The sequence below is a fragment of the Rhinatrema bivittatum genome, chromosome 8, assembly GCF_901001135.1.
Source record: "Rhinatrema bivittatum chromosome 8, aRhiBiv1.1, whole genome shotgun sequence".
Classification (NCBI taxonomy): Eukaryota; Metazoa; Chordata; class Amphibia; order Gymnophiona; family Rhinatrematidae; genus Rhinatrema; species Rhinatrema bivittatum.
Genome location: NC_042622.1, coordinates 28,880,355 through 28,906,950, shown reverse-complemented (window position 1 = coordinate 28,906,950; position 26,596 = coordinate 28,880,355). Strand labels below are relative to the sequence as shown.

The 26,596-nt window shown below is 44.5% G+C and overlaps 1 protein-coding gene across 2 annotated transcripts in view; it reads right to left on the bottom strand.

The window, feature by feature from the left end:
- Positions 1 to 26,596, bottom strand: part of RIPOR3 (RIPOR family member 3) — a 198,548-nt gene that overhangs the window by 23,864 nt on the left and 148,088 nt on the right. For both annotated transcript variants that reach the window (XM_029612994.1, XM_029612995.1), the window contains 5 exons: positions 14,115 to 14,244; positions 11,849 to 12,466; positions 11,593 to 11,732; positions 8,242 to 8,386; positions 4,755 to 4,890 (listed from right to left, as the gene is read on the bottom strand). In XM_029612994.1, the coding sequence (XP_029468854.1) occupies positions 4,755 to 4,890; positions 8,242 to 8,386; positions 11,593 to 11,732; positions 11,849 to 12,466; positions 14,115 to 14,244 (1,169 nt within the window). The remainder of the gene's footprint in view (positions 1 to 4,754; positions 4,891 to 8,241; positions 8,387 to 11,592; positions 11,733 to 11,848; positions 12,467 to 14,114; positions 14,245 to 26,596) is intronic.

Sequence of the window (26,596 nt, the reverse complement as noted above, 5' to 3'; positions counted from 1 at the left end):
GGTTTGATGGATGCTAGTTTGAGGTTGTCTGGATAGAAACCCTGGGTGAATGAGCAGTTTATGATGTCTGCTAGGGTTTTGGTTATGGTGTCCGGAATTAGCAGTAGTAATTTTGACGGGATCTGGTCTAATGGATGCGATGAGGGTTTCATTTTTTTAAGAAGTGTTTGGATCTCTGAGGAAGTGGTGAGTTCAAGAGATTGGAGGGAAATGTCTTTATTATGGAGTACGTAATTGCTAGCTGGTGAGCCTGTATTAGGCTTTAATTGTGATAGCAGGTTCGTGATTTTCTTACTGAAGAAGAGTGCCAGCTCATCAGCTTTTGTTTGAGCTTGGTTAGGTGGTATGTCAGAAGGGTTTTCATGAGTTAGATTGGAGACAAATGTGAATAGCGCTTTAGAGTCGAATATAATGTTATGAATCTTTTGAGCGTAGAAGTCCCTTTTTGTTTTTAGAGTGGAGCTCTTGTATGAATGGAGGGCGAGTTTGTATGTAGAAAGTGTAGTGGGGGAAGGAGCTTTCCGCCATTTACTTTCTTTTTGACGTAGGTTAAGTTTAAGGCTTTTGAGTTCGTTAGAAAACCATGGCTGCCTTTTTGATGCACCTTGTTTGACTTTTTTTGTTATCCATGGACACAGTTTGTTTGCCACAGATTCTGTTATGTTGGACCAGGAATTTACGGCTGTATTAGGTGATGTGACATCTATGTGTGAGAGTTCCGTGATTAGATGATTGCTGAGTTCATCCGAGGGGCATACTTTTCTGTAAAGAAATGAGTGTTGAGGGGAGTGTTTATTGTTCGTTTGGGTCATTGAGAAGGTGGTGGAGATTAAAGAATGGTCTGACCAGGGAACTTTTTGGCATGTGGGTTGTACTGTATGTGTAATACCTGGGTTCACAAAGATTAGGTCCAGTGTGTGACCAGCTTTGTGGGTGGGTTCATTGATTATTTGTTTGAATCCCATTGCAGACATGGCTGTAAGAATGGTTTCGCAGCTGGTTGAGAGTGTGGGGTTATCAACGTGCAGGATGAAATCTCCTAGGATTATCGTTGGGAAGTCTGGTTTTAGATATGAAGCTAAGATTTCTAGGAATGGTGATGGATCTGCTTCTAGAAGTCCTGGGGGGGCATATACTAGAAGGATTAGTAGAGAGTCTGATTTGAAAAGACCTGTTTCCAATTTCGAGTCAGATTTGATTGGGTGCTGAGAGAATCTAAGATCTTTCTTAGCTGCTAAGAGAATGCCCCCACCCCTTTTTTTCTGTCGTGGGATAGAGAAAAAGTCGTAAGTCTGAGTTGGTAGTTGGTTAATTAATGCTATATCTGTAGATTTAAACCATGTTTCTGTTATAGCACATAGGTCTGGGTTTGCATCTAGGAGAAGATCATTTAGAATCAGAGATTTCTTGGATAGTGATTGAGCATTAAATAGAATCAGTGAGAACAGAGTGAATCCTAGAAGTTGTGTGATTGGAGTAATCATGATGGGGATGAGGGATTTGTAGGTTCGTTGATTGTAGAGTATGTTTGGTTTTCCTGAGAGTAGTGTTCTATGATGGAGAATCGGTATAGGGAGACCGTGGTACATTGTTTGCATTGTTAGGAGCGAAAGTGGTGTTAGTGAGTATTGGCTGAGTTGTCAGTGATTGGCTGAGTTGTCAGTGATGTGGCGACTGGATGTTAGATCAGTAGCTGAGTTGATTAGTTGGTGGCGTTTAGTTGTCTAGGTATTTGTTGGGTTGTCTGAGTTCACAATAGATGGTTGTTTGAGTGGTATTTGAGTTGTCTGGTGTTGGCGTCTGGTAGTCTGGGTAGTAGTTGCGTTGTCTGGTGTTGGCGTCTGGTAGTCTGGGTAGTAGTTGCGTTGTCTGGTGGTGGCGTCTGGTAGTCTGGGTAGTAGTTGCGTTGTCTGGTGGTGGCGTCTGGTAGTCTGGGTAGTAGTTGAGTTGTCTGGTGGTGGCGTTTGGTAGTCTGGGTAGTAGTTGAGTTGTCTGGTGGTAGTGTTTGTTAGTTTAGTTAGTTTTGTTTTTTGTGAAGTCTGTGAAGTCTATTTTCAGTCGGTGCTGTCTGTTCGTCTGCAAATGTGGAGTCCGGTTGTCTGAGCAGTGAAGAATTATTTTTGACGCTGTGTCGTTAGTGCAGACTGCGGCGTCTCATAGGGTTGTCTGTGTTGTAAAGGGCTTGCTTGTAGGATTGGTAGTCTGAATGCTAACTGTTTGTTTGGTAATGTTGTGCTGTGAATTTGGTTGCCTCTGTGGGGTACAGCTCCGCTCTTAGGGTCCGCACTAAGGGGCGCACAAAGGGGTAGATTTTAAAAGAAGCGCGATCAGCCTACTTTTGCTTGCGCATCAGACTCAAGCAAAAGTACGCTGGATTTTAGTAGATACGCGCGGAGCCGCGCGTATCCACTAAAATCCTGGATCGGCGCGCGCAAGGCTATCGATTTTGTATAGCCTGCGTGCGCCGAGCCGCGCTGCCTCCCCCCGTTCCCTCCAAGGCCGCTCCGAAATCGGAGCGGCCTCGGAGGGAACTTTCCTTTGCCCTACCCTCACCTTACCCTCCCTTCCCCTACCTAACCCACCCACCCGGCCCTGTCTACACCCCCCCCTTACCTTTGTCGGGGGATTTACGCCTCCCAGAGGGAGACGTAAATCCCCGCGCGCCAGCGGGCCTGCTGCGCGCCGGGCCGCGACCTGGGGGCGGGTACGGAGGGCGCGGCCACGCCCCCGGGCCGTGGCCACGCCCCGTACCCGCCCCCAAAACGCTGCCGACACGCCCCCGCAACGCCGCGCGCTCCGGCCCCGCCCCCCGACACGCCCCCCTCCGAGAACCCCGGGACGTACGCGAGTCCCGGGGCTCTGCGCGCGCCGGGAGGCCTATGTAAAATAGGCTTCCCGGCGCGCAGGGCCCTGCTCGCGTAAATCCGCCCGGTTTTGGGCGGATTTACGCGAGCAGGGCTCTGAAAATCCGCCCCAAAGGGGCAGGCCCCTTTGTCGCGCACCTTCGGCGCGTGACGCCCGGCGCGCGGCACCTGGTGTCTTGTCGTCTTTTTAAACGTGTGCCGGCGCGCTCGGGTGACGTCAGCGGCGCGACTTCGATGATCGGAGGCAGAGGCGGCGTCGGTCGGTCTGCAGGACTAGGCCCAACCCTGGTGGACTCCTCCCCGGATCGAGTCGCTCGGCCGGAGGGGCTGGATTGAGGCAGCGAGGAGCGGCTGTAAGCTGCTGTCCGAGAAGAAAAGGGCAGCGCAAAGGTAAGATCCCCGCGTGGCCGGGGCGGGGCCCACGGTGGTAGGGCGAGAGTTAAGGGCCTTACCCCGATGGGCTCGAGCGCCGGCTGCGCGGGCCTCTCTCCCAGCTCCTACTCGGGTCCGAAGATGGTTCCTTCACGGACCGGTCGTGTTGTGAGAAAAGTCAGTGTCTATCCATCTGTAATACTGTAGGAAGCTTCTTATTGGTTGTTGTGCATGCATTACAACAAGTAAATGTCCTAATGGCTAAAGCAAATCCAGGGGGAATAAGCATGCATCACAACCATGGCTGCCATGATAGCTGTTTTCAGTGGCTATGAGGCTGACCCAGGTGGCAGGAAAAGTTAGATGCAGCATGAAGCACTTAATCCTTCTCATGTCCATCAGAAGGGGGGGTTTGTTCAACTGGACAGATAGGCCACAGAGTGGGCGAGCCACCAGATGGGCAGGATGGGTGTTAGGCATGAGGTCAGAGTGAGTTTCACTTTCTCCTGCTACTCAGGTCAGTCTTGCCACTTGAACTGTACAGGACACCATACACAGGGCCCCAAGTGGACCAACCCAAAAATCTGACTCGGCAGGTAGGAGGAATTTCCCTCCCCCCCCCCCCTGCCAGTGAGAGGGAGGACTGGCTCAGCTGTGGGAGATGGGAGAGGGTGATGGAGATGCAGTGACAGATTTGGGATTTGCTACCTTAGGCAGAATTGGTGCGGCCAGCCCAGGCCTGATGAACAGAGATAGAGGAACAGTGGAGGGTGCGAGGAAATAAACTTGCCTTATGTACGACATAGGTGCCAGCTCTGGGAGTGCAGATGGTGCTTGAGCGCACCCTCCAGTACTGAGCAAAGTCCTTCATCCTGTCCAGGGATGGGTAACTTGTGCTGAGTTTAGCACCCCCAATCATTTTGAAAAGTTGGCCCCTGAGGCATACCAATGCTATGAAATAGTTGCACTGCCAATTCCTGTCATTTTTGACTGGCATTCTACTAGTTAAAAATATATTTGTGTTTAAGTATTCAACACTGTTGACTTTCTGGCAGTACTTTTTCCCCTGATATAATAGGTAGCATTGACTATATATATATATATAGAGAGAGAGAGAGAGAGACAGCGAGACACCAATATTTAGCACTTCTTAGCCGGATAAATAAGAACATATCCAGTTAAGTGGCAACCACTAAATATCCGGCTATGTTCAGCTGTTGATGCTTAGCCACATAAGTATTGATACAGTTAAGTAGATAGCCAGATATCTTGGGAGTGGGCAATGGGTGAATCAGGTGGGGCAACTTATCCAGTGCCTGTATTCAGCCTTATCCGGTTAAGGTCAAGTCTAAAGTTATCAGGCTAGCTAGAACTGATCTGATTATATTCAGCAGCACAGCCATGCTGCTGAATATCTCTTCTAAGTTATCTGGATAAGTTATACCCCAATAACTTAGATAACTGAATATCTTTGAATATTGGATGCAACATATTTTGTCGCTTAAGTATCGTACTTACTCTCTTCAATGGAGATAAAGTTCCCAGCTTTATGAAAATATAGAATAGAAAGAGTTTCTAGAACTTGACTCTGCCAGGATAATTCTTCCAAAATGCTGTTTTGAACAATTTGTGCTATATTTGGTGAAATCAGTTTCTGAAATGCAAAGAAGCATTAGATATCAGTTATAATATCTACAAAATATCACTTTTTTCCTGCTTCATTTTTTTCAGTGAATTTGGCAGACTTTGCCCTGTAGCAGTGAATGGCCACCAATAGCAATTAAACTGGTTCCCTGTGCAGGGCCGGTGCTGCTCTTTTTGCTTCCCGGTGCAAAAAATTACTGTGCTCCACCCCCCCCCCCCCCCCCAATTCATTCAGTGCCTGTCCCAGGCCCATCAAATAAAGCCCAGTTCCGTCCTGCAATCTATAATTTAAAAAAATGACATGCCCCCACCCCACCCCACCCCCAGAACCCATGGATAAGGAAGTGTATTAGGTACCCTAGGGAAACCTTACAGCCTTGCACATACCCCTCCCCCCCTCCACACACACACACACACCCTTTACAGATATACACAATTAAACGATGCATTTATAACAAATTTTACATGACGTCTTTTGAGGCAAAATCATCACTTACAACAAGCACATTATATTTACATGCACCGCTGTGGTGTGAGCCAGAAAACCCTGCAAAAAAGACACTTCGAACTCCTATGGAATTAGACTTTTTGTAATGCATAGTGGATGTGAGCTTGGCCCTCAGAAAGCCATGAGCAAAAAGAATTACCATTACAATATAGCAATGGTAACCTCCCAATCCAAAACAACCCTAACAACCTTATCTATGAAAAGGCAACGCTGCACAAGTTACACCAGGCCCTAGAACACCAATAAAAGCTCTTATTAGGATATCAGGCTGATACAGATCCCTACACAGAAATTACATGCCAGCAAAATACCTCACTTTGGTCACATATGCAAATACAGAATAAAGAGATCAGAAAGTGTAAACAGAAATGTGCTGAGAAGAACTGAATTGGGACCCACAACATGCAGAGCAACAATGGAAAAACAGAAACATTACCATTCTTCATAAAACATTAAATAAAATCAAGAAATATAAAACAATCATAATAGTAAAGTCATATTAAAAAAAGAATATTTCAAACTAGTTAATGAATGGAAACAAAAAAAAATATTTAAAAAAATCTGATGAATAAAAATTCCAATTAAAAATGTTCTATTCCCCCCTCAAAAAATATATTTCAAAAGAGCAGAATCATCAAATTACCACCCAATAATTAAAACTAATAAGGATTTAAAAATCTGCTCTCCATACCTGGGTTCTGATTTCCAGTCACCCTGAGATTGTCATGGATTGGGGGAGGTAGGGCTGCACAAATTTTATCTTCTCTCTCAGACACATGCACAACACCACATTCATTCTCTCACACACACACATACACAGGCTGCCTCTCCCTCATCGATACATTATATGTGTGTGTGTGTGTGTGTATGCCTGTGAGAGGCTATATGTGACACACAGACTCTCACATAGACACATTCAAGTCACACAGGTTCTCACATAGACACACACATAGGCACTTGCACAGACATACACAGACACACACACACATGCACACACAGGCTCTCACTCATTCACACATACATACAAGCTCACAAACACACACACACACACACACATGAGATAAGCTCCACCAGGGTCCCGCAGACCTCCTGCTGTCTTTGGGCCATGGTGGGATGAGCACCACCACTACGCTGCGGGCCTCCTGCTATTTTCGGGCTGTAAGGCCCACCGATCTTCCTGCTTGGGTGGGGAGGGATCGGAAACTGTGCGCAGGTGTGCGTGCACACATGCCCGTACCCAGAAGTTAGGTCTCTCCTTCCGTCGCCAGCGCTCTCCTTCTTCGGCTGCCGGCTGGTTAGGCTCCCCTGCTGCTACGGGCTCACCGTTTCCCTGGGTTGCCAATCCATTCAAATACATGGCATGCACACCTGGTTACGCCGGGCCTGTCCCTGTGTCAGTATCAGTGGTGGCAAAGCTAAAGCCTGAATGACATGGAAACTAAGCTATTCCCTCAACTCCATCTCAGTGAAGTCTTAGTAATGCTCTGATTCTGCTCCTCCTTGCATCCCCTCTCTAATCTCCCACACAATCTGGCATATACACACAGTATACGCCCTACACCAATCCCTTCTCTCTCACACCCATCTAACCCCTAGATTGATCAAAATGCGATAATACATGGATAACGCCAGCGATAAGAAAATGGGGTGTGTTTAGGGTAATTTTAGAATTACCCCCTGGTGTGGTAACATAGCACTTGTGGTGTGGTAAACTTTTCACACCTCACAATACTTCCTATTTCAAGGGGGAGGAGAGAGAGAGAGAGAGAGAGAGACAGACAGACAGACAGACTGACTGACTATCTATAAGGCCTTCATAGTAGTCAAGTATTTATATGCCTATAAGAGGGTCATCTAATAGCTCGAGGTGAGGTGTTGGTGGTGGTTTAGGGACCAGTTTATCATGCAGAGTGAGACGTATGAACAGCACAGTACACGTCGATGAAGATTAGACTTCATTTGGCGTGAGGAAAGTCTCAGAAAGATGAAATTTCTACTATGTTCTCTCACCCTAGAAATTTCAAAATAAAAATAAAATGCTTCCAATAAAAAGAAAAAATAGGGAACCATTTTTATATGCATTAATTACCAAGCATCTTGTGAATCGCAGGGCGCAGTTACACTCTTGGGGGCTTATGCATGATTTATGCGCGGTTGGGCATTGTTTTGGACGCGCTAGACTAGCGCCCGATGCAACAAGGAGATTAGCGTGTCCAAAACGTGAGCCCAAACAAATGTGTACCGGATAGTGCCTGTCAGATGACATTAGATATTACCCACCCTCCTCCGATGCAGTAAAGCACTGGGCGCCCAACAAACACCTGAGGAGTTTAATTCCAGCCTCGGAGGTGGAGTAAAGTCAACTTGAAGTCAAGAGCTCATGAAAAACATTAAAATCAGGTTCTCTGTGTTGCTATAAATGTGTCTTCCTCCTTAGTATCGCTCTGACACGTCACTGCTTTTGGTGGAGAAAAATAAATTGTATATTTTGACTTTGATTAAAAGAAACCCACTTTTCTTACGGCCACACAACTTGGACGTCCATAGCAAGGGGCGCCTAATATTTTGCTGAGGTTGTTGAAATGAATTATAACAAAAAAAAAAAAGAAGCGGGATGAAAACAGACGCTTGTATCGAGCGCCCGTCGCAATAAACTGTCGAGCGCTATTGACGCCCAATTCTCCTTTAGCGCGCGCCCTTTCTAGCGCTGCCTCTCATTTAAACATTGCATCGGGCGCCCAGGGGGGTGTGGCCGCGCACACGTTGAAGAGAACGGGCGCTCAGCACATAGCGCCCATTTTCAGCGCGCGCTTTTCTGCCTCATTCTTCCCTTTTACTGCCCCCAGCTCTTACCTTTAAAAGGGCTTGGCAGATTTGAAGGTGAATCATCAGAAGCAAATCCAAGTCCTCATTCCCTGTTGTTAACTCTTTGCTTGCCATCTTCTCGCCGCAGCCCAGGGACTTGCGGGCAGCATCCTGGAAAGTGCTGTTGCTAAAACTGTTAGCGGGGAAATTTCTGTTACATGTGTGGCACCTAACTCAAATGTGCAGTAAAAGAAATCCCATCATGGCACAGTCTGTGAAAACGCTCCAACCAGGAATCTGGCCAGAAAAGTGAAGGAAATTAATGCGCACTACAGTACAGCTTGGTTTTGTAACTTAAATCTTAGGGTTTGAGAGTTATATTAACAAATTGTGGAAGGTATGAGAATGATGTTTAGATACCGATGAAGGCGTACATTTGTGCGCTACCCGGTGCGCACAAATGTACGATTTTATAACATGCGTGCGCAGCCGCCCGATTTTATAACATGAGCGCAGCCGCGCAGCCGCGCGCATGTTATAAAATCCAGGGTCGGCGTGCGCAAGGGGGTGCACACTAATGCACCTTGCGCGCACCAAGCCCTAGAGGAGCCCCGATGGCTTTCCCTGTTCCCTCCGAGGCCGCTCCGAAATCAGAGCAGCCTCGGAGGGAATTTTCCTTCCGCCCCCCCCCCCACCTTCCCCTCCCTTCCCCTATCTAATCCGCCCCCAGCTCTACCTAAATCCCCCACCCACCTTTATTTTGTTATTTACGCCTGCCTCAGGTGTAACTTGCGCGTGCTGCCGGTGCGCGATCACCCGGCACGGCTGCTGTGCCGGATGACTCGGTCCCGCCCCCGCCCCTTTCACGAAGCCCCGGGACATGCGCGCGTTCCGGGGCTTGCGCGCGTCGCCGGGCCTATGCAAAATAGGCTCGGCGCGCGTAACCATTTTAAAATCCGCCCCTTTGCTTTTTTTATTTCCGTTTGTTTCATTTTCTTGAACCGAAATAAACAGCAAAGGAAAAAAGAAAAAAATGGAATGAAAAATGGGGCTGGGATATCCCCTCCCTCTGTCACCAAAAGAAGCAGTTGAAATTGGGGCAGGAGCAATTCCCATTTGCTCCTGCCCTGCTGGGTCCCATTTTGAAAATGGCGCTGGCCAGCCCTGGCCTTCCCCTCTGATGCCACCGCCCCAGACTCCAGCATCTGTGGGTTAAAAGGGGCAGTTTTCTAGTTGCTCTTGTCCTGCTGGGTTGCTGTTTCAAACTGGTGCCAGTGGGCCCTGAGGCTGGCACCACTGCAGGTAGGAACAGATAAACCTCCAGAGCACAAAATGGGTCCATCAGTGCCATTCGGAAAGAGCGATCTGGGACTTATCCCTGCCCCTTTGACCTGCAGGTGAAGGTAAGTGATTGGGGGGGGGGGGGGAGGGGGGGGTCCTACTCCATTCGAAAACAAAACAAAATGAAAAGAAATGAAATTAAAGCGCATTCCCCAGAACCAACGTTAGCAGAACTTACTGCAAAAAAAAAAAAAAGCCATTTCCTAGTTCTGCAGCTCCGCTTAAATAAATGTGCAGTACAATGTACTAATTAGGACCCTCAAGTTAATTATTGAGGAAGTTGCAGCATCAGAAACGTGGATTCTCTGGTGCTGAATAAGTTGGACTCTTGCAAATGAAGTGATATCAAGTTATTTATAGCCAAGGGCGCATGGGGTTTGCAAATTATCTGGGGGCTAATTGATTTATTCATCACTGGCATTGCTATGAATCTCTCTTGTCATGCCTAAATGCCCTTATCATCCCGGCACACCCTGCTCTCTACATTGGAAAGCTATTTTGGTAGGGCTAGGCTGAGTAGGCGGAGAACGAAGCAGCTGGAGGTTGCACAAGGTTTTATGACGTAGTCCTGATGCAGCGCAACTAGCGAAACATGGCCATGTCGGCTTGATGTTGGATAAGTACTATTGAGGCTGCGTTATCTGGATATTGTTCATAGAGTTACGATGACATATAAGAGATATCAAGCACCTTAGTAAATAAGTGGAACATTTTATTGAAAAGTATTTTATAAATGACTGGATAAAACATTGTTTTGGGAATCTAACATGTCACGAAAGGGTTTTTTTTCCCTGTGAATGCAGCCTGCCTGCAGGCTTAAAGCTATAAAACACAATAGCTGTCTGATGTTTTCCCTTTCTAATTAAGTAATATATAAATAAGTAAACAAAATAAAAATCAAAGAACATTTCAAAAAATAAAAGCTATAGACATATAGGGGCAGATTTTCAAAGGCTACGCGTGTAACATATGCGCGTAACCCCAGAAAATCTGCCCCTGCGCGCGCCGAGCCTATTTTGCATAGGCTCGGCGGCACGCGCAAGCCCCGGGACGCCCGTATGTCCCGGTGCTTCGAAAAAGGGGCAGGAAGGGGGCGGGTCCAGGGGACATGGTGGCGGCCCCGAAGCCTCCTTTGTTGCAGCCGGCCGGCGCGCGCAAGATACGCCTGCTTTGGGCAGGCGTAAGAAATAAAATAAGGTGGGGGGGGGGGGATTTAGGTAGGGCTGGGGGGTGGGTTAGATAGGGGAAGGGAGGGGAAGGTAGGGGGGACCGAAAAAAAAGTTCCCTCCAAGGCTGCTCTGATTTTGGACTCGGAGGAACGGGGAAAGACACCGGGGCTCCCCTAGGGCTCGGCGCGTGCAAGGTGCACAAGTGTGCGACCCCTTGCGCGCACCGACCCCGGATTTTATAATATGCGCTCGGCTGCACGCGCTTGTTATAAAATCGGGCGTAGATTTGTTCGCGCCGGGTTGCACAAACAAATCTACGCCCGCGCGCAGGTTTGAAGATCTGCTCCATATTATTTAAATGCTGATGTGTATTTGGAAGTAACTCACTTTAAAGGAAAAAAATCGTTTTTAGGATATGAAAGGTTTAGTGCAAAGAAATGGATTAAAGAAATGTTGGGGGACTGTAAATGTATAAATATTCACCAGTGTGCTGTGTTTTGAGGATGTGAAGGCTACAGAAGAACATATGGGTGCAGTGTAAAAGAGTTTTAAGTAAAATGGATGGTTAGAATGGTTAGATGGTGCAGTCTACAATAGATTTTTCAACTTTCTGACTTTAAGATAAAGGTGATTTTGTGTCCTTTTAGGAGGATAAGTGAAAGTTCATAGTGCTCATTAATTTGCTAAGGCGAAAGAAACCTTTAAAGTCTATGGTGTGGTTCTGCAGAAGCTGAGTGCGGCAGAGCCTCAGAGAAGTGCACATTGGAAGGTGAAAGACATCACAGAGGTGTAACCAGTGGTAGATACTTACACTATGATGGCAGACTGAGGACTGTGAGGCCCATCTGGTCTGCAATGCCACAGACCCCCCACCCACTAGTGCTTTTACCTCTTGCTGTGTGTTCTGACACTGCCAAACAGAGAGAGCTCATCGGCACTGAAGTCTGTATTTAAGAAGTCAAAACTTTCTAAAACTTTCTCGACCATTAAACTCTCCATTGATGACTGTCTGTGGCTGGAAGCTTTTGGCTGTTGGTAAATAGAAGCATAACATTATCACAGTTCAGATCATTTGTAGCAGATTTAATATGCACGCACCAACAGAATTTTGTTTCTTCCCCATTGAAGGCGCAGTGATGTCATACCTTTAATTTGTCCTTCAGGGATAATACACGGTGCCTCAGTTCCCGGAGGTTTGCTTGCCCCTGAATGTGTGCTTTGAGAAGGTCTAAAACCTCATCCAGTTGCTTCTCAGTTAGACGTGTTTTGCCATTCACATTTTCTCCATTGGCAATGCTCAGCCCACTTCTTTCACTGCCAGAAATTGTGCTCTCCGCTGCTAGTGACCTGCCCATCAACCTCTGTCTCACAGACTCTCTGCTGATATTTTCATCAGGGCCCGGTTTTATTGGCTTGATAGCTTGCCGGGTTCCATAATGAATGGGCGTCTCCTTTAGAATATCTAAAGTTGCATGAGATGTGGGCTGTCGCGGATCCTCTGGATGCCTTTTTTCCGTAAGAATCTCCCGAGGGCAGCAGTACTGCACAGTCCCATCATCTGACATGGTGGTCTTATTCTGGCCTGTATCTATAGTTTTATTGTCAGAATTCTTATTTGACTCCGAATGGCTGTGGTTTTTACACCTCACATGACCATCAAAATCACCGCCGACCAAGTAACTCAGTATGCATGTTGCAGAGACCTCAGTGGGTGCGGAAGATAATGCATTCTCCAGGTTGTTATGTTGCTGCTGTAAAAGAGACTGAGAGGAATACAGATTACGTGATGTAGGATTAGAATTTCACAAACAAACAACAGATAAAGGGGCCGATGCGATACAGTGCGCCCAGCCAAGCGCGGGGGTTGTAGAGACGCTAACTAATCCCCTTATGCAATAAGGGGATTAGTTATGCAATAAGGGGATTAGCAATAAGGGGATTAGCGCCTCTACAACCCGCATCCAACATGGAGTGAATGTAATAGCTCTCATCACATGCAAATACATGTAAATGAGGCTATTTAGCTATTCAACCCCTATGCAGAGGTGTTTGAACTTGTATGCATAGCTTTTCCTTTTCAAAAGCATACGCAAACATCACCTAAAATTTCCTAGGTACAAATTAGCAGGCGTAACTGTGTGCAGGTAATTGTGATAGGGTAATTTTCAATAGCAAACATATGCGTGCAAGTTTTCTTTGAAAACTGGGGTAAATCATGCATGCATTTGCCGACTTTCTTATGCAAGCTTTTCTTTTGCTGAACCATGATCAAAATGATGTGAAATCCATCACATATTCGTCAAGTTTCAAAAACAGACCTTGTATGCAAAATTTGCTGATTTAGAGTGGCACATTCAAAGCACTTTCAGCACTCGATAGCTGGATAAGTAGGACTTATTCGGCTATTTAGCAGGCTGCTGAGTATCTGGGCTTATTCAGCAGCCGCCAGATATCTGATAAGTCACTTATCTAGCTATTTTTTAGCTGCATAGAAAGTGGGCGAGCACAGGGCAGATCAGGGCGGCACTACTTATCCAGTTAAATTAAGTTATATTCACTCTTATCCCGTTATGTTAATCAGATAACTTAGACCAGCCATAGAGTTGGTCTAACTTAGCCAGATATAACTTATCCAGCTACATAGTGATTTGTGCGTGGATATTTAGCAGCATAGCTGTGCCGCTGAATATCCTTTGTAGCTTTGCCTGTTCACGTGCATCTGCTTTCAGGGAGGGTATAATTTTGTTTGAAATACACGTGCATAGATTTGAATATGGAGTCTATGTGCATACGTTTCCCCCTCCCCCACACGACCCAAACACACCCCCAGGAATGCGTGAACCTTTAGTAGCATGGAGGGTAGGCTTCTTTCAGACAATTGATTTACCGAGGTGAAATTCTTTTCACCTATATAATTTTCCAAGGATTTCTACGGGCAAAGTAGTGCTTTACCTACAGAAATGGCCCTTTACAAAATTATGTGACAGATACGTGCATAAAATTATGTTCCTACACAATGCATACACAAAGTTTTAAAGTGCAGAGGTGACAAGCGTTCCAGGAGTTGGAGTTTAGGCAGGGATGGGACTTAACACGCATATTTTTTTAATTTTAAAATGCATGCGTAAATTATCTCAGCAAAACTAAGCATACCAAATAGCAAACACAATTACGTGTGCAAAGTTTTGCTGGGATAATTTTCAAAGCAGACTTATCTGTGTAAGTCCATTTTGAAAACTGGTGTAACCTACTCACATATTTATCAGCTAACTTATGTGCGATGCTATAAAATTACTATCTGTGTACACCATGCCCACCCCACATACGTGGCGAGTGTGCACCATATGATGCTGCATATACACAACTGCTTCAGAGGGTTCTCAGTTTATCCTTAATAACGGAGGTACTTACAAGACAATATTTCTCTTTGAAGTTAGGGGTATTTGGTGGGGTCCAGTTATATAAGGAGGCTTTTCTGCTGCCGAGATTAAACTTGGGTGTAGCTCCGGCGGACAGCATCAGTTTATCACTGTCAAAAGGACTGGTGGAAAAGGAAATGGAAGTGTAAGCTTTTAACAAAGACCAGAAAAGCCTCCACAGCAGCAATGCAATAAAGGATGTGTGGGCAGGGAGGGGCAATTTTCAGGATCTTTACCAATGTGCAGAATCCATGGGTAGTTTCATACTGGCGGGCCTGGTAGGCAGTTTGGAAAAAAAGACCATACACACAGTTTTTCTTTTGAAAATGTGCTTACATGGGTGCAGACTTTGCACCTCCTTTTTTTTAATGCGGGCAGAGGAAGGGGGGGGGGAGGGGGAACTCCCCTGAGCTACACTCACCCCAGGAAAGTCTCCTTTTAATGCTGTAAAAAATATGCACATTCTGAACTCCTCACTTACTTTTTAGCAACCCTGAGGGCGGCAAACTTTATAGGGAGGCCAGTTTAGCCAGGGAAATGACTTTGAAAACTGTCCTCTAAATTTTCAAAGGCTTCTTTAGGATCTACGTGGGTGAAAGCCAGGGGTTACTCAGTTAGGTAAGACTTGTCCTTAGTGGATTTTCAGCCTGCTAAAAGTATGTCTGTACTTTCACAATGCATGCACCTTCAGCCAAGGTAAAAAGGGGCATTCCAGGAGGCGTAACTTGGTGGAGGGAGAAAATTATGTGCATAGATTTAATTTTCAACAATGTAAGTAAATAAGGCTACTTCATGGCCTCATTTGAGATGACAAAGTATATTATCTTCTTTTTATCAGCATAGCAATCCAAACACAAAAATCATGTCAGTTCTTTGTGTTTGAAGATCAGGTTAATTTGCACAGGCTGAAAAGTACGCACGGGCTCCTCTGTTAGGCAAACACAAAACACCAATTCCCCAGTAGAATTTTATAACTTTTCAATTATTGAGTTTGTAGGACCTTCATGAATACAACTTGAAAATGTCAGCAAGCCGTATAAACCTCTGGTCCAACTTTATTTTAATTTATTATCAACAGTTCAAAAAAATTACTTTTTGTTTTTCTTTTTATATTTTTTTTTAAATATCATGAAGGTCCCGGGACAGGTACTCCGCAAGAATCTCAACCAAAGCGGGAGAGCAAAGAACTTTCAAAACTTATCTTGAGTGTCCATCTTGATCACGACCCCCGACATGGCCATTTTCCATAGCGTTCTGCTTCAGGGGGTTCTCTTTCCAAATTCACCGCGCTCTCAATTTCTATCGTAATACGTTTGCATCCCGAACTGTCCCCAATCCTTTCCTCCATCCACTTTTTTATAAATATATAAGACCTTTAAAAATGGTGTCAAACTCTTTCATTCAAGCGTCAAAAAGCGTAATGATGTCATCAGTTAAATCAGAGAATACCAATTAATAACTTCATTAAGACCTTCAGGCGCCACTGCATTTAATTGAAAAATCCAGCATTGTTCTCGTCTATTCAAAAATGCCATCCCATCCCCTCCTCGGGGTGAAGCACTGATTTTCTCCAAAATAGCAAACCTAAGATCACGACATTGGTGATTTTTATCTTTACAGTGGGAAATCTAATGGTGCAGTCAATTTCTGGGTTTTAATGCAACTTTTGTGCTCCACAAGTTGTGTCCGGATTTTCCGCTTGGTCCGTCCAACATAGATCATATTGCATGGGCACTGTAGGACATAGATGACATTTGTAGAATTACAATTTGTGGAATGATTTAAAAAGACCTTGCGGTTCGAACCCAGATTTATTTATTTATTTATTTAAAACTTTTCTATGCCGTCGTATAGCAGAGCACCATCACAACGGTTTACAGTTAGGCACAAATATGTGGTTTCTGATTTATCCAAAGGGTGCCATTATTATACGGTTACATAGTTCGATAATATACTCTAAATGGGAAAGGGTGTGATTACCATTTACTATTAACTGTCTTTATAATTTAATACTTAAATTGTGAGAAAATAAGAAAAGTAAGCAATACTGCTTTTTCTTGGTGAATTCCTGCTTTGTGTATGTGTTATTCCGTTACCTCACTGTTCCTTTTAAACAAACACATTGTTCCTTTTAAACACATTTAAACACACTGTTCCTTTTAAACACATTGTTCCTTTTAAACACAAGTCGCTCATCTTGCAAGCGCCACAAGGGGAATTACCTAAGCGTTGATCTTGACGTCCTTCTTCAGCTGTAGGTTTTACAAGGGCCCTCACTATTTTATCTCATAAATTGCGATTTCTCGCAAATGCGACCCGGGGAGTATTTTCCAACCCCTGGTGTAGGGATACTATGTCCCAATGTTTCCGCAAAATATCAACAATGTTTTGGGCTCTATTGCTAAAGTGTAATACACACACCAACTCTTTGGACTCACAGGTGGGTTTATACCCCAACAAAAGTTCCTTATTAGCAAACAGTGCCCGTTTGTATGCCTTCTTAATAACGGCCCGGGAGTAGCCTCGTTCACAAAATCTAGCCCACATGTCTTTAAATTGAATTTTAAATTCATCCAACGAGGAACATAAAGTCTTAATGAAGTTATTAATTGGTATTCTCTGATTTTACTGATGACATCATTACGCTTTTTGACACTTGAATGAAAGAGAGTTTGATGCTATTTCTGAAGGTCATATGTTTGTAAAAAAGTGGATGGAGGAAAGGATTGGGGACAGTTCGGGATGCAAATGTATTGCGATAGAAATTGAGAGCACAGTGAATTTGGAAAGAGAACCCCCTGAAGCAGAACGCTATGGAAAATGGCCATGTCGGGGTCGTGATCAAGATGGACACTCAAGATAAGTTTTGAAAGTTCTTTGCTCTCCCGCTTTGGTTGAAATTCTTGCAGAGTACCTGTCCCGGGACCTTCATGATATTTTTAAAAAAATATAAAAAGAAAAACAAAAAATAATTTTTTGAACTGTTGATAATAAATTAAAATAAAGTTGGACCAGAAGCTTATACAGCTTGCTGACATTTTCAAGTTGTATTCATGAAGGTCCTACAAACTCAATAATTGAAAAGTTATAAAATTCTACTGGGGAATTGGTGTTTTGTGTTTGGTTATAGTTTCCTCAGATTTCCGAGGTTTGTTTTGGGGCCCTGTGTTTGATTATCTCATCTGTTAGGCGCCATATTGAAAATTTACACTTAAGTGAACAGCACAGAATGCACGCCTTACTTTATTTTTACATAATTGGAAGAAAATCAATATATTGGCTTTTGTTGTTCATATGATACCATTAACAATTTCAACAACCCTGTTCCCAAACTGCATACAGTCTAAGCAAGCACAGAGAGGTTAGGGAAGACCAATTGATGCTCAGAGCTCTTGAACAAGTCAATAGCAGACCCTACCATTTTCTGAGGTTGGAAGAAATTTCAAGAGACTCTTGATGCTGTATAGAAATATTTTAGTTTCAAAACCTGGAACTCTTTGCTCTAAAATGATTAGGATCAAATCTGAAATGATAACATCTCACCATCTTGTTTGTTGGCAAATTTCCGTGAAATACAAAAAAACCCAAAAACCCAACTATTTTCAAAGTCAAACTTAAAATCAAATCAAGCTATAGGAAAAAGGCAAACTAAGCCCAATAACCTGCGAGCAAATTCAAATAAGCAATATCGATGCGTGGAGATCCCTCTGAGATCTCCATTAGATGGCTGTAACCTAAGCCCTGGGTTAGGGGACGGGGTAGTGCATGCCATTGAGGCTGCTGGGTTGGTCAGTTCCAGTCTGTATAAAAGCAGGAAACCTGTGTGGCAGTTTTGAGATGGATTTTGAAGGAGGAGGAGGATTCTTTTTTTTTTTTTTTAGTTGTCTGGTCTCCAATTTTAAGCTCCATGGTCAGAGATTTGGGAGAAGGGCGAGGCACAGCCCTGTCCAATACCCAAACTAGTACATTTTAAAACCCGCGCACAAGCATGGCTGAGTCGATTTTATAACATGTGTGCACGTTATAAAATCCAATGCCCACGCGCACAAGCCCTAAATGTCCAGAAGGGTTTGTCTCGGTTGGTATGTAAGTGAGAAATGTTGTAGAGTTATTTTTGGAGCTGTTTGTGAATCACTTTTCCTGGCCTTGGGAGGACAGGCTAGCGAAGATCTGCTTCTCCCATCCTACAGCACATACACGAACAGTGGTGACTTGCCACAAGAGTTTTTGGCTTTTTGTATTGGAGAAGATGTTTGTCCAGTTTCGGTTTTGAGAGGAAGTTTCACCCACCCTTCCTGCCCATAAGAAGGGAGAGATGATTTTTTTTCCCTGCTGTGCTGCATGTTGGGAACGTTTGACCAGAAAGATCCGATTTAACCTCGGAGATGAGGGTGGCTGTGCAAGACGTCTCTACCCCAGGAGCAGACAGGACTGTGTGGACCGGAGTCTGTGCGAGCAACAGTGACCTCAGCTAATTTTTCTACCTTGGGAAGGTTGATAGAGGAACCTACTAAGGAGACTTGCTTCCAAAATCCGGGAGGGGAGGTTATCTTAGTGCCAGTCACCCTGGGGGACACTCGCCCAGAGAAGCACGATTGCAGACTGTGGTCAAAGTGTGAAACACAGAAACGAAGACAGAAAAGGACCAAATGGTCCATCCAGTCTGCCCAGCAAGCTTATGGTAGTATTTGCCGCGCCGTGCAGGATACCCCCATTCTTATCAGTTTTTTCAGACCGTAAACGTCAGGGCTCTCAGTTGTTGTTTGAATCCAATTCCCCGTTACCCTCATGCTTATCAGTGGATGTAACAGTGAGAAAATGTGTTTGGTGCAGCACACAGTTACTGGCACAGGGACAAAATATCATCAGAGAGGAGAGTGCAAGTACACCCAGCAAGGAGGAGTTTCCTCCTGCGCTTTGGGTCCTGGAGGTTCAGCCTCCCCTGCTATCAGAGGACTTTGCCTGAGGACTGAGTGTGGCACCTGCACTTCATGGCTCAAATCCCAAAGTAGGGCTACAGAAGAACGAAGGTGCCAGATCCCAGCTCCAGTTCTGAGTTGGAGACCCAAAGGAGCAGGTTCTTGATACCTTTCATTGGTGCAGCAAAGGAATTACTCAAACACGAGCTTTCAAGGCCATACAGGTCCCTTTTTTTTTTTTTCAGAAGCCAAGGATGAGTCACGACTCTGCTTTTCTCTTTCTCTCAGACTTTTGCGAGCAATCACACTACTCGGTCCAGCTAGACTATATTATTTTCTTTACTCCATCTCCGACACTCTCGATTTAATCAAAAACAACACGTACACAAAGCAAAACCTGACTCTTGTCAGAGGCCTAAGTGCATTCTTTGGCTCAGCGAACACAATAGGCTCTCTCTCTCTCTGTACTGGATCCCTGACTGCCGGGTGTAGCTCTTGGGTCTCGGAAAGCTTTTAAATGCTGAATCACGGGGTTCACTCGCAGGCGCACATATTAAATTAATCTTTCGGGGTTTTTTTTCTTTTTAACTTGGGGAGCATCACTCAGTATTGCATCGCACTCTCCCACAGAAACGAATGGTGTTGCAAAAGAATTTTCTTTTATTTGCAGAAGGCTCACCACAGCTCATGCGTGAGGAAGGTTTTGGCCCCGTACTCACATGGAGCAGGATTCAGTAACAAAGAAAACACTAAAAAGAAAACAAAACATACAGCAGTCCACCTGCAGAATCCTCTGAGCTCTCAGACCTGTTTCTGGCACCTGTAATTTATACGGGCTGAATCAGTGAAACTAGTGCACTCCCAGCCCAGCAGTTCGCACCAGCTCCTCCTCTCAGCAGTCTTTCACAGACTTGAGGCTTTTCCTCTGCTCACTAGAGGTCTCATTTCCTCCACACAAAACATACAACAGATGACAAGATTTAAAGACACGGTAGCACTCAAAATTCATTTTTTTTCCTGCAAAAGGAAAACTGTGAGGCCAATATTTAGCAAGTCGGTTTGTGGACAGGTTATCTGGCTAAAGTTAGTCTGATATCTTGTCCTTTATATTCAGCGGGATAAATATCCCGCTGAATATACTTGCCCAAAGTTATCTGGTTACATTTAGCCAAATAACTAAAAAACCTAACCGGCTATGGGCCTCATTTTCTAAAGTATCGCAGGCCTGCGATACTTTAGGAAATGAGGGGCGGGCCTGCGCTAGCCGGCAGCGATCGCACCGTTGCGGTGTGATCGCTGCCGGTTTCGCACCCAATAGCGCTATCATAGGAGGTGTAGCTATTGGGAGCGAAATAGGACGCAAAAAGGGCCTTACCTTTTTGCTGTCCGCGGCGTCGGCACAGAGTCGGCCCCAGTGACTCCCCGACTCCTCCTCTTCCGGGGCCGACACCGCCCCCACTCCGCCCCCATTAGAAAATGAGGCCCTATGTTTGAATATAGCTGGTGAGATTTATTAGTTATCTGGCCTTGTGTGGCCGGATAACTCCCTACTTAACTGGATATCTTGAAAATAAATCCGGTTAAGTAGTGCTGTAAATAGAAAAAAATATAAAGAAGTAGTTTAGTTTATTATTTGGATTAATAACAAATATAATATAAATTTAATGTGATGTACAATAAAATCTGAGTTTAAAAACAAAATGTAGCCACAATAAAACTTTACAAAAATAATAAAAACAAAATATAAAACACAAAACGTGAATTAATGAAATGAGAACCAAAGATAAAAGAAAAGCTTATGTACAACATTTGTACTGTAAAACAAAAAATTCAATTCTCCAGTAAAAAGCAAAGGGCAACTAAATATTCAGTCTTCATTAAAACCTAACTGGGTAATTTTAAAAGGAACGTGTGCACCCATAAACGCGCATATCGGCACGCGAGCGGAAATACGCTGCAATTTTATCTCATGTGAGCAAGTACGCGCATATCATTTAAAATCCCCCTGCTGCACATATGTGTGTGCGTAATCTTAAGAAGCAGCTCAAGTAAATGTCTCACGCGTATTTCGGCTAGGGCTTTAGCAAATTTTATGCGCGTATGCAGGCGGATTTTAAAACACGCTCGCACGAGGGGAAAAAACCCAGTTTTTCCAATTAGTCCACCAGTTTGTCCAGTTGATATTGAGGTTTCCAAGACCCCCTCTGGTTCTTCATCCTCTAAGCCCCCCACTTAATCCCGAACCTTCACACTGTACTGAAACCCGAGATCTCCAGACTTGATCCTCATTAGGAACTGCAGTAAAGTTACACGGATAACATGCGGACGGGCGCCATGTTCAGCTGTTTTAAAATTCGGAATTGCGCGCGTAAGTCTTAGCTCAGCCCTGGAATGCCAACGCCCTGCCCCTTTTCCACCCCCTTACACTTGATACGCGCATGGGTGTGTAGGCGCGTACTTCACGGCTTCTTAAAATTCACGTTGCTTGTGTGCAGCCCGTATATGCGCGTATCTGGCCGTTTTTTGCGCCAGCAATGCTTTTAAAATCTATTTCTTTGCAAATACAGTAATGCAAGACCAAGTTTCAATCAGAGGAGTAAGCTTTCAGGAAAAGAAAAGCTTTAAGCTTTTCCTAAATTTAAGATAATCCTTCTCAAGATGCAAAGCCAAAGGGGGTAGCCTCACCTCGGTGGTGGGAAACGTATTGGAGTCGCTGCTGAAGGAAAGAATTGTGTACTGTCTACAAGCAGCAGAATTGATGGACCAGAGGCAGCATGGATTCACCAAAGGAAGGTCCTGTCAGATGAATCTGATTGACTTTTTTGATTGGGTGACTAAGGAATAGGATCGAGGAAGAGCACTCAATGTCATCTACTTGGATTACAGCAAAGCTTTTGATACGGTCCCACACAGGAGGCTGGTGAATAAAATGAGAAGTTTAGGAGTGAGTGCCGAGGTGGTGGCCTGGATTCCAAATTGGTTTATGGACAGAAGACAATGTATGATAGTAAATGGAACTTACTCTGAAGAGAGAGTGGTGTTAAGCAGAGTGCCACAAGGATCGGTGTTGGGACCGGTCCTGTTCAATATCTTTGAGAGCAACATTGTGGAAAGGGATAGAAGGTAAGGTTTGTCTTTTTGCGGATGACACTAAGATCTGCAACAGAGTGGACATGCCGGAATGAGTGGAGAGAACGAGATGGGATTTAAGGAAGCTGGAAGAGTGGTCGAAGATATGGCAGCTGAGATTCAATGCCAAGAAGTGCAGAGTCATGCATATGGGGTGTAGAAATCCAAAAGAACTGTATTCAATGCACGGAGCAGGAGAGAGACCTTGGGGTGATAGTGTCTAACGATCTGAAGTCGGCAAAACAATGTGACAAGGCGATAGCTAAAGCCAGAAGATTATCCCCTTGTACAGGTCCTTGGTGAGGCCTCACCTGGAGTACTGTGCTCAGTTCTGGAGACCGTATCTCCGAAGGGACAGAGACAGGATGGAGGCGGTCCAGAGAAGGGCGACCAAAAAGGTGTATGGTCTTCATCGAATGACTTATGAGGAGAGATTGAAGAATCTAAATATGTATACCCTGGAGGAAAGGAGGAGGAGGGGTGATATGATACAGACCTTCAGATACTTGAAAGGTTTTAATGATCCAAAGTCAACGACAAACCTTTTCCATTACAAAAAAATCAGCAGAACCAGAGGTCACAATTTGAAACTCCAGGGAGGAAGACTCAGAACCAATGTCAGGAAGTATTTCTTCACGGAGAGGGTGGTGGATGCCTGGAACGTCCTTCCAGAGGAAGTGGTGAAGACCAAAACTGTGAAGGACTTCAAAGGGGCGTGGGATAAATACTGTGGATCCATAAAGTCTAGAGGATGTGAATGAAGAGAAAAGGCATGGGGGTAGCTTGCGGGAATGACAGCTACTACCTGGAGATTAATACCCTTATTCAATAAACATACTCACCGTCACTGTGACTCCAGCATTGCTCTATGCTTCAATAGCAAGAGGAAATGTGGTAAAAAGGATTTGCATTCACAAAAATCCGGGGAGTAGCTTGCTTGTTGTGGCAGTTACTACCCCAAACCAAATAAGTCTGATACTTCAATTTCAATGCATATCCAGCATAGCTCTCTGCTTCAACGGCAGGGGGGAAAGAGGAAAAGAGGATTTATTTTCAGGCAACAGCTAACAAGGACTGAATTACATAATCTGGGTAAACAAATAATTATGGGCGTAGCTTGCTTGTTACGGCGGTTACTACCCCGAATCAATTAAGCCTGATACTTCACTTGGAATACATATCCAGCGCAACTCACTGCTTCAACGGCAGGGGGGAATAAAGAAAAGAGGAATTATATTCAAACAACCACCAACAAGGACTGAATGGCACAGGCTGGGTAAACAAATAAGCGTGGGAATAGCTTGCTTATTGCAGCAGTTACTACCCCTAACCAATTAAGCTAGCTCCTTCACTTAGATGCATCTCCAGCACTGCTCTCTACATCAATGGCTGGGGTGGAAGGTAACTAGAACAAAAAAGTTACTAATAAGGGCCAAAAGTTACAGATAAGTATGAGAAAAAAAAATAGTGTGAAAGCTTGCTGGGCAGACTGGATGGGCCGTTTGGTCTTCTTCTGCCGTCATTTCTATGTTTCTCTGTTTCTATAAGGTAAGAAAAGGAAATTTCCCTAGTCCCTTCCAGTCCGATGTCTCTCAGAGATGGACGTGTTAAGTATTTCTTGCTGCAATGAGCGCAGCATATGTCCAGGTTGGCAGGGAATAACGCGAGTCTGGCAGGCTAAGAAGGAATCCCCCAGCGCAAGGCCTTGGACATCAGGCATCCAATTTTAAACTGGATGCGTAAGGAGACAGGGAGCCAGCGCTAACTCTGTAGGACAGGAGTGAGGTGATTATAATTAGATTTACCAGAGGAAGGGCCCTGCGCTGTTTAAGAAGAAACTTAAAACGTGGTTATTCAAGCTTGCTTTTCCAGTACCTTCTTGTTAGCTCATAGCATTACCTCCTTCTTTAGCTACACCTCTCTGCTTATTTCTCATTTTTTTGGTTTGCTTTGTTTTTAGTCTCCTTCTTTTTTTCAGGTTCCCTGGAAGAATCCTTCAGTTACTCTCAATCTATCTAAGTTCAACACAAGGACATCAAATGTTCACTTTGATTACCATTTAATTCAATTTTGTATAATTAGTTGACTCTCTTGACAATGTTATTTAATGTTGCATAATTGTTCATTGTTTTATGTAATGCCTTTTAGCAAGTTTCTTCTTGTTCTATGTAAACCGGTTTGATTTGCATCTAATGTAGGAAGATCGGTATATAAAAACCAAAAATAAATTAAATAAATAAATAAATAAATAAGTGTAAACCCTGTGTTATTTATGCTTCCGGTGCAGCCTGTCCACAGAAGCTGTGCTGGATCGCTGGGTGTGGGCAACTTTAGACCCCTCTCCCGGCAGGGGGATGGGGGGAGGGTCTGGGGGAGGTGGGGGGTGTGACACGGCTCCTTAACACTGCAGGGGATTGGAAGGGTGTAGCTGCAGCAGCAGCAGTATATAATATTTAAAGAACCAGGGAAGAGGGTGGTGGGCACCCATGGACCCTGGATGGTTTTTTTTTTGTAATTTAAGAGAGAATCGTGATGGTACATAGGCCAGATAACTTTAGACTTGCTTTGAAACAGGTCTAAAGTCATCCGGCTTACTAAGTACCTGATTCACTAAGGGGTTTTCCTTTAGACACAAAATGGGAGAAAAGCCTTAATGAATCTGGCCCTCAGTTATAAATAAAAACCAGCTAAGTTAGCCCAATAACTTTCCTCCCCTAAACACTCCCAGAACACCTTTTTTTTTTTTTAATCTGGCTAGATTGTTGCTGAATAATGACTTATCCAGCCAAAATCTAGTTGGATAAGTGACTGAATATGCAAAAACTTGACATTTAGCCAGATAATGCTCTCTAGCTATGATTATTGTTAAGTTAAACTTCCATGTTTGATGTGAATCGATGTGATATGACATGTGTCATGAATGTCGATATAGAAAAGAATTAAATAAATAAATAATTTGTAAGTTATCCATCTAAATGGCTTTGAATATTGACATCTCAGCACAGTAGCACATGCCTGTTACACCTGGCACCTCCACAGGTATTTAATTCAGCTTGGGCTTCTCCCTTTCTGCCTGAATTAGTCCCTCTGCTTAGTTGGGATACTGGTCTTTTGATAGCTCCAACCACTTATGCTGTTTTTTGCCAGCCACTGTGCCCTCCTCTCTGTACCGCCTAGGCTGGTCCCTCCTTTTTCATTCCCAAGGCCTCTGGCTAAGGTTTCCTTGAGAGAGGGTGGACGCTGGTCCTGCCCTCTCTCACAACTCTGCCCAGACACTTCTTTTGTCTACTTCCAAGCTTTTCTTTTCTCTTTTCAACTTTATTCAATGTATTTTGTCCACGGGCTACTTCTGCCAGTGCCCTCTCTGGCTGAAGAACTTTGTGGTGGGGTACAAATACTCCATCATAGATCTCAACAGCTCAGATATTATATATGTATATATATCTATATCTATCTATATATAGATATAGATATATATAATCTATGGATAATCATCATGCTGGTCTGATAAGGGAAAGTTGCTTACCTTTAAATGGTTTTCTCCAAGAACAACAGGATAATCAGACAGACAAGTGTGTGACATCATCCGATGATATCGATGTGAGCATTCTCCATGAAGGGTGAACTATTTCTCACCCAAGGAGAGAAGGGGGTTTTAAGGAAAATCAGGAGAATGCTCCTCTTCAGAATCCTCCGTGTAGCCACACAGATGTCTCCGATGGTTCTTTGGCCATCGGAACCAAAAGAGGGAGGGGGATTGGGAAGTCTTCCCTCTCAGAAGTTGCTTGGCTTTAACTCAGTGCAGAGGACATTAATGCCAAGTGTCAATGCTGAGAAACTGATCTTGGTGCTAACACGCTTGATGCCAGGAAAGAGATCTTGAGGAACGGGGTTCAGTCATCAGCTCAAAGAGTGCTGAGATGCTCAGTGCCAACACCATCTACCTGATTAAATGAGATCTTCCTGTCCAACTTCCTCTCGAAAACTGCTGATGCCAACAATGGTCAAGGACAAGTCTTCTGGCTAACCAGAGGGGAAATACCAATGGCAATGGAATGGACCCCTGGAGACAGATTCTCCTGAAGGGAACCTGATGCTTGCAGCTGCCTGAGAGAATGAATTGCCACAGCTACAGCCTCCCTGCTCTTGAATTCTTGCACTGAAAGGAAAAAGTGCCAAATCTTTGCTGTCGTCCCTTGCTGGTTTGTGCTAGGCCTCCTTGAATCTGAGCTCGGTTCAGAGGAACACTTCATGGGTACTGAGCAGTAAGAACAAAACAGTTCCCTGCTCCTGGGCCTGGCATTTCAATTTTGGCATCAAGGGGCAGTGATGCTTCCTCTGTGCTGAAGCATCGCCAGTGTGGGGTGCAACTCTTTGCAGATGCACTACATTCTGTATTGATAGAGAAGATATCCTGCAATCTGAG